Source organism: Actinia tenebrosa, unplaced genomic scaffold, assembly GCF_029948245.1.
Source record: "Actinia tenebrosa isolate PJP-AT-01 unplaced genomic scaffold, QUT_ActTen_1.0 PGA_scaffold14__42_contigs__length_11649687, whole genome shotgun sequence".
In the NCBI taxonomy this organism is placed as follows: Eukaryota; Metazoa; Cnidaria; class Anthozoa; order Actiniaria; family Actiniidae; genus Actinia; species Actinia tenebrosa.
In genome coordinates, this window is record NW_028292574.1 from 5,112,663 (window position 1) to 5,120,236 (window position 7,574).

Sequence of the window (7,574 nt, forward strand, 5' to 3'; positions counted from 1 at the left end):
TTAATTATTATAACTTACGGATATTTAGATGAATATTCTAGCGTTTTGAAGACTGCTTTCCTGATATAACGGATACCTGCCAACGTTCTCTTCGTCACGACGTCCCGTCTTGATCCCAAATTAGAATTCCCAAAACTTAAAAAATTATTATTATTATATCGAAAAATGTGGTCTTAGACCTGGAGACGTAGGAGATTAATTTGTTTTTGTAGCAAATTGCGGAAAAGCGGAAGGATTTAACAGCATAAAATTTAAAGAAAAAGTAGTTGTTTCAAAGTGGAGCCGGAAGCTCGAGACAAATCAACAAAATAAGAACCAGGCCTGAAAAACCCTCAAAGAAGACTGGTGCGATCTAGCACAGGTAACCCATAACAGAAAATGTAAGATTCAATTTTTATTTATTCATTTTGCCATAAGATTAATGTACAAACTTCTTAACATGTAAAATTGAATGAGATTTTATATAATTTTAGAATTTTGAAGTCCAAAATACAAATAGACACAAGAAAATACAGAATCGAACGTTCGGACAGACAGACAAACAGACAGACAGACAGACAGACAGATAGATAGACAGAGAGAGAGAGAGAGAGAGAGATGTCTTTTATTTAATCTCGGGAAATTTCATCAACGTACAAATTGGTTTTCATGAAAACCGAGTTGATAGGTAATATATATCAAAAATTGATAATAACGTTAAGAATATATAGACAGATTATGAAAAAAATTATCATCTACCCCCCAAAAATATTATAGTAATTAAAGTGTTAAGGACCAACAGACGAAAGATTCCTCTTAAAAGATTTCGAATTATTGGACAGTCTGACACTTTGGGGTAATGAGTTCCACACTTTTGCACCGTCATAAGAGAGAGCTCTTTTTAAAAACTCAGTGCTGGGTTTCGGTAACTTTAAGCACTTCTCTCTACCACGAAGATCGTAGGTATTTTCTTGAAAATAAAAGAGTTCCCTTACAGATTTTGGTGCAAGTGCGTTTAAAGTCTTAAACATCATTATTGCTTTATGCTCCTTTCTTCTTCTTTGTAAGCTTTTCCAGCCTAAAGAAGTTAAAATATCACTAGATCTGACATCGTAGCTGCTTTTTGTTATTATTCTTGCAGCTCTATTTTGCATTTTTTGCAATCTTTCAGCAGACGTTACTGGTAAATTATCCCATACCACGTCACAATAATCAAACCAAGGTAAAACGAGAGCCTCATATATGGTAATAGCTGTCTCCAAGGGGATGTAATCGCGGACTCGTCTTATGCCACTCAATCCAGAAGACAGACAGACAGTTGGCTCAAAAAGAATAAATATGCTTGAAGTATAAAGCTTAGTTTATATATGCTATATATACGCTTTACATCCGCTACGCGTCGTGGTTTCCTACGCTCCTCTCGTGTTCTCTCAACATCCCGCGTGTTTTGATCAGAGTATCAAACACGGAAAATTGATTTTGATCTGTTAAACAACAAACACAATAAATACTTTGGGCGATTTCAAATGTTCTGGAAGCTGATTCTCAGTCAAGCGTCCGCTAAAGAAAGAAATGACACAAACGGAGGTCATGCATAAGTTAGAAGCATAGAGTCGGCTTCAAAATGCAAATGAAACAATGGCACTACGAAGAGGGAGCCGAGAAGCTTGGTTGATATAATGAAAGAATAAACCAAGACCAAATCTTTTGTGCATGTCAATCAACATGGCGGCTATGATGTCACATGTATACATAACGAAATCCTCAAACATTTAGCAAACACAACAGAACAGTGCACACAACTGTTATCATGGCGGACTGACATGACACGGCTGAACATCTAAAGGCATCGAGATCATCCCACGTACATGGCGTAGTGCCCGTCATCTGGTGTCCATTGTAGCACTTCTGAGGGCACACTTCCCCTCCAATGACGTCAGGTTCGGCACATTTGATCTGTTTCTTGTATGTCCTGGTGGAGCAGTAGCACAGCCTCGTATCCACATAGGAAATGACGCAATCAGCTGTGAAGGGAATGGAAACTGTGATGAAGGGTACTGCGCATGAGTGGAAAACAATTGGCCATAAAATATAGCCAATCAGAACATATCAAGCTTTCTCCCATATAAAGTTGTCGTTTTATGTGGCCATCATTTCTGATCCTTATTTGGTAAGCTTACATTATATATTTGGGAGAAAAGCCAGATTTTGCCGAATAGTCTTAATAATCTACTCAAAGTAATTATCCTATATTCATCTATCAAGCAATCTCTGAATATGGTGAAATAGGAGTTTGCTGGACACGAGTCAATCAAGGCGTTTCCTTGAATTCCATTTATAGGCATGTACTTCACGGACCTAATGATATCCGACAATGTCAAACAAGTTATGTCAAGTAAACATTTTTGATTGAGATTAACCAAAACCCGATATTCCTCATTTTAAAATTATCGATAGTTTCGTTCGTGCGGAATCCCTGTGATTTTGAAGGTTTTGGGCTTCCTTTGTCAAAAGCCAGGTCTCTAAGCTAAATCCAAAAAGGCGGTTCAAGTTTTTGGTCAACTGTTTCGTCGCTATAATATCTGTAGCTTTTGATTCATTTGGACATTTTAAAGCTTCAAATGGCGGAACATTACCCAAAGAAAGATTATATGTTCACTTACAGACTTCTGATTAAGGTAAGATTACCAAATATGCATAGATTGCCACGTGAACGACGATTTTATTTGGGGTTAAAAGTTTGTTAAAACTTAAGGTGACTGGCTACTTTTGGGAAAAAAATTTAAACTTTCTTTAAACTACGATTTTCTAGAGTAAAATTTAATACTGATTCCAAATATGAAAAGAAAAATGGAGTGTTCCGAGCTTGTTTTTGAGATAATCAGCATTTAATTGATGCCTACAAGCTAGGTTTTGAAGCAAAAATTTTGCCACCGAAAATGCTGATCAGGGAAAAACTCACAAGATAATATAGATCTTTACAGACTCTATAACTGCACAAATGCCGGCAAGTGAATCATTCTACAATACTACATGGATATTATTGACAAAAAGACAAAGAAATGCATTGATTTGTCATATTTCGTCCTTTCAGTGCCTTCAAAAAATCCATAAAGACGAACAAAAATTCCTACAAAAATCTATATTTTCGTGTGTTAGAAGTTTTTTTTACAAATAAGCTTATGAAAAGTATAGAGTCCTGTACAAAATTTGAGGGTTTTACTTACTTGAAGTTCAAAACGTTAACGTGTATGGTTTTTCAATAAAATCTTGTAGATCATTCAGCGGTTTTTGAGCGCGCGCTCATCGTGGGTTCAAATCGAACGGCTTTTTCTAGTGAGGACAAATCGTACGATTCAACGCGTGTGGTTGGAAAGCACTGTAATCGTTATACCTACCATATTTGCTGAGTTTGATAAAGACAGTATCTGTCAACAATCCATCAGATCCTCCAGTTCTGAAGTATTCAAGCAGTGGGTCCACTAATGATACGTTCATTGTATCTTCTCTCTCGTATTGAATCTTGACTGACGCGTAGATACCCTCACTGGAAGAGTTACTAGGAAAAGTACGTTAGTGGGTAAAGTAGTAGGTTATTTATCGATAGGTTTCGTTGGTGTTTTTAAGGATTAAGTGAAAAATCGTACTGTAAATCGGTGAAACAATTGACAATTAAAAGGAAAAAAAATAATGAAAGAAAAAGTGATAGCTATTAAAATAAAAGAAGGAAGAGGATGGATGGATGGATGAATGGATGGATGGATAAGTGAATAGATAGAAAGATACAGAGATTCTAAGAATTACCGATATCCCAACACAAGACTGCCATTATAAGACGTATCGTTCCTGCTGCTGTAGACTTCCCCTATCTAAAAGAAAAGTATGCATACGTTCGATTTTTATTGTCTTTTTTTTTTTTTACAAAGACAATTAGTTACCTCTGGTTACCTTTGTTGTGATTTCGTTTGCCAGTTCAATGAAAGTCGCACTTTTTGTGTTCAGCTCTGAGCTCCATTCTTTTGATACCAGCTTGAACTCCATAAAGAACACGTCTGAGAATGAAAGAAAGAAATTGAAAACAAACAAAGAAAGAAAGAAAGAAAGAAAAAAAGAAAGAAAAAAAGAGGGAGAAAGAGAGAAAGAAGGAAGGAAGGAATTACTTACTATCAGCGGTAGCTGTCTCATTGGAGACTTGACTGATAATGGATGGAGCTATAGTTGGAAGCACATACGTGGCATTGGGGTGGATGGTTGAGCTTAGGTTTCCTGTTGGACAATAGGTTCACATAAATAGACAACTATATTATTTCCTATCTTGTTTCCAGGATCTTTACCCTGGTATAGGCAAACGTTCAGTGGAAATGTACTTCAATAATTAAGCATGGACAGTGTTTGTCTGTCATTTTAGGCTGGTAATGAGACTCATGAGATACATTGAGCTGATTGATACCAAGCAATAGAATACTCTCTGGTTGATAGCACATGACGGGCGGTGTTTGCCTGGTATTGTAGGCTGGTAATGAGACTCATGAGATTCATTCAGCTGATTGATACCAAGCAATACAATACGCTCTGGTTGATAGCACATGACGGGCAGTGTTTGCCTGTCATTGTAGGCTGGTAATGAGATTTATTGGATTCATTCAGCTGATTGATACCAAGCAATACAATACGCTCTGGTTGATAGCACATGACGGGCAGTGTTTGCCTGTCATTGTAGGCTAGTAACAAGACTCATGAGATTCCTTCAGCTGATTGATACCAAGCAATACAATACGCTCTGGTTGATAGCACATGACGGGCAGTGTTTGCCTGTCATTGTAGGCTGGTAATGAGATTTATTGGATTCATTCAGCTGATTGATACCAAGCAATACAATACGCTCTGGTTGATAGCACATGACGGGCAGTGTTTGCCTGTCATTGTAGGCTAGTAACAAGACTCATGAGATTCATTGAGCTGATTGATACCAAGCAATACAATACGCTCTGGTTGATAGCACATGACTGGCAGTATTTGCCTGGTATTATTGGCTGGTAATGAAGTTCGTGAGAATCATTTAGCTGAATTAACAAATTAAAAGAATACTCCTGCTCTGGCTGATATCACATGACGGGCAGTCTTTGCCTTGTATTGTTGGCTGAGATTAATGAAATACGACAACATTAAAACAAATAATAGAATTAAATGTATTACCTTGGTCTGTTATATTACTGCTGTTCCCAATAGAGGCATTTAAGTTAAGACTGATAGAGACTGTCGGTGTTGGGAGCAGTACTGTTGAGGCATCTCCATGTACAGTGGCTAGCGTTGTCATCCATGATATTATGAAGATTGCATATAACACTGGAAAGGTCTGGCCAGGATTGAATGAAGAATTTATCTACATAGCAATAAAATAGGTACACACACAGAATAGACGGACGAAGGAAGCGAGGGAGGAAGGGAGGAAAGAAGGAATGAAGGAAAGTCAGATGAAAATTATGAAGCAAAGAAGAAAAGAACGAAGGAAGGAATGAAGGAATGAATGAAGTAAGGAAAGAAAGAAAGAAGCAAAGAAGGAAGAAAGAAAAGAAACAAAAAAGGAAAGAAGGAAGGAAAGTCAGATGGAAATTAAGAAGCAAAGAAGAAAAGAACGAAGGGAGAAATGAAGGAATGATTGAAAGAAAGAAAGAAAGAAAGAAAGAAAGAAAGAAAGAAAGAAAGAAAGAAAGAAAATAAGAAAGAAAATAAGAAAATACGAAAGAAAATACGAAAGAAAAAAAGAAAGAAAGAAAGAAAGAAGCAAAGAATGAAGAAAGGAAAGAAAGAAAGAGATAAGGAAACAAACAAAAGAGGAAGGAAGGAAGCAAGAGAGGAAGGAAAAAAGGAAGGAAGGAAAGAACAAATTAATTACACATTTTAATGTGTAAACAATTTTATCAGAATTACAAAATCTCTTGTTTGTCATCGTTCCTTCCCAAATCGATTCCGTGACGTTTTTTTCGCTTATTCAGTTGCTTAAAATTATAAATATTTTAGACACAAAAGGAAGAAGAACTTTAGAATAAAAGCATGTTAAAATATTGGCAATATTCATCATTTTTTCTTACATCAACGGTTGGTTTGATATTGTACCAATTCGAAACTTACCTTAACGTTATTCGTTCGGCCTCCCATTTGAATTCATACAATTTCCTGTGCCTTAGAATTCTCTAATTTTATGATAGAGAAATCTTCTAATGATTGAAACTTTGTCTAATAATTTTCTCAGTTGATATTCATAAAAATATAATGAAGAACAGATAGTACAATAGACAGAAAGGCAAAAGAATATTCTATTGTTAAAAAAATGCGGAACGTTTTCTTGTGGTTTGGTAATGGTTTTGTGGTTGCAGTGAACTTGGAGATTGTTCTCACAGCAAAAAACTAGGGTTAGTTTCCATAACAACACAATAAAAATAAACCAAAGTTTATTTTTTTTATAAAATTAAGGTATGTGGCCCACGTGAAATAAAAAAATACTAGGCAATCTGTAATAGTCAAATAGACACAAAAGAAAACAATGGAATTAGGGTCTACTAAAGTGTATTAGTCTAATATCTATTTCACAGGTTTCACGACTTCACTCTAAAGAGTATATAGAGTTATTGCACCATCGAGTGAAGGCAGCCATGTTAGATTACAGGAACAATACAACCGTTTTACATGTGAAAATATTCACTTTCTGAGAGCAAGAGGCTTCATTTTTCTGCCATCTAGCCACAGGCAGCCCAAGCTGTGTTATGGGTTTGGACACGTGATGGTGCAAATCCTCAATAGAATATCTTTTAATACTTAAACCAAGTTCAAGATTCGCTTATCTAAGTAAGATTGAATGCCAATGCCAAACCCATAGGGTTTGATGCATTGTGGTCAAGCTTCGATACGAACAACACCATATGAAGCATGATGATCAAAAGATCATATTCGTACCCAAGCTAGTCCAGAATGCACCATGTTCGCTATCCCAGTTCTAGCTTTGCTGTACACCTATATAAGATATGATCAACTGCCTTCTATGTACCATGCCCTGATGTAGCTTTCCTGAACACTCATATAACTTAAACAAAATATGATTTTACCCAAGACAGTCCAGTATCAGTCGCTCAATTAATTTTGGTTTTCATTATTTACGATAACATTAGTTTCCTTTTACTTTCTCTTATGTGATTTACATATATCTATTGCTTGAACAACAATTCTATTGGCCGTTCTAAAAATGCATTTCGAACAAATACAAATAAATATCTTTGCCAGGGACATACATATACTTTACTAAGGCTGCGTTCATAATGTATGGCAGAGGGGGGAGGGGGAGGGGTGCAGGTGAAAATTTGAAATGTCCAAAATAATTCTTAACACCCCCCCCCCCCCTTAGAGTCCTGCGATAAAATACGATCCCCCCTAAGCAAGGTTTGCAGCTCGTCTTCCAAAAATTGTGCATTCCCCCGTTTTTCTGATAAAAATTTGCCCATCCACCCCTTTTTCCTACCAAAATTTTCCCGATCCCCTCAATTTCACCTGCCCTCCCCCCCCTCCCCCCCCCCCCCCCCCCCCCCCCCTTCCCCCCCTTT

At 36.8% G+C, this 7,574-nt stretch overlaps 2 protein-coding genes across 5 annotated transcripts in view; both read right to left on the minus strand.

Annotated features, from left to right (window-relative positions):
* The window catches only part of LOC116298293 (pleckstrin homology domain-containing family M member 2), a 40,039-nt gene extending 39,730 nt beyond the window's left edge, over positions 1-309 (minus strand). For all 4 annotated transcript variants that reach the window (XR_016119733.1, XR_016119735.1, XR_016119734.1 and 1 more), the window contains exon 1: positions 19-309. The gene's annotated coding sequence lies outside the window, so the exon portion shown is untranslated. The remainder of the gene's footprint in view (positions 1-18) is intronic.
* A 469-nt stretch (positions 310-778) lies between these two features.
* Positions 779-5,296, minus strand: LOC148911275 (uncharacterized). The gene is made up of 6 exons (XM_089029928.1): positions 5,176-5,296; positions 4,144-4,245; positions 3,928-4,031; positions 3,784-3,848; positions 3,378-3,538; positions 779-2,003 (listed from the first exon to the last, which is right to left on the minus strand). Exons 1-6 carry the CDS (start codon positions 5,294-5,296, stop codon positions 1,744-1,746), a joined length of 813 nt encoding a protein of 270 aa, XP_088886054.1. The 3' UTR covers positions 779-1,743.
* Between the last annotated feature and the right edge of the window lie 2,278 nt (positions 5,297-7,574).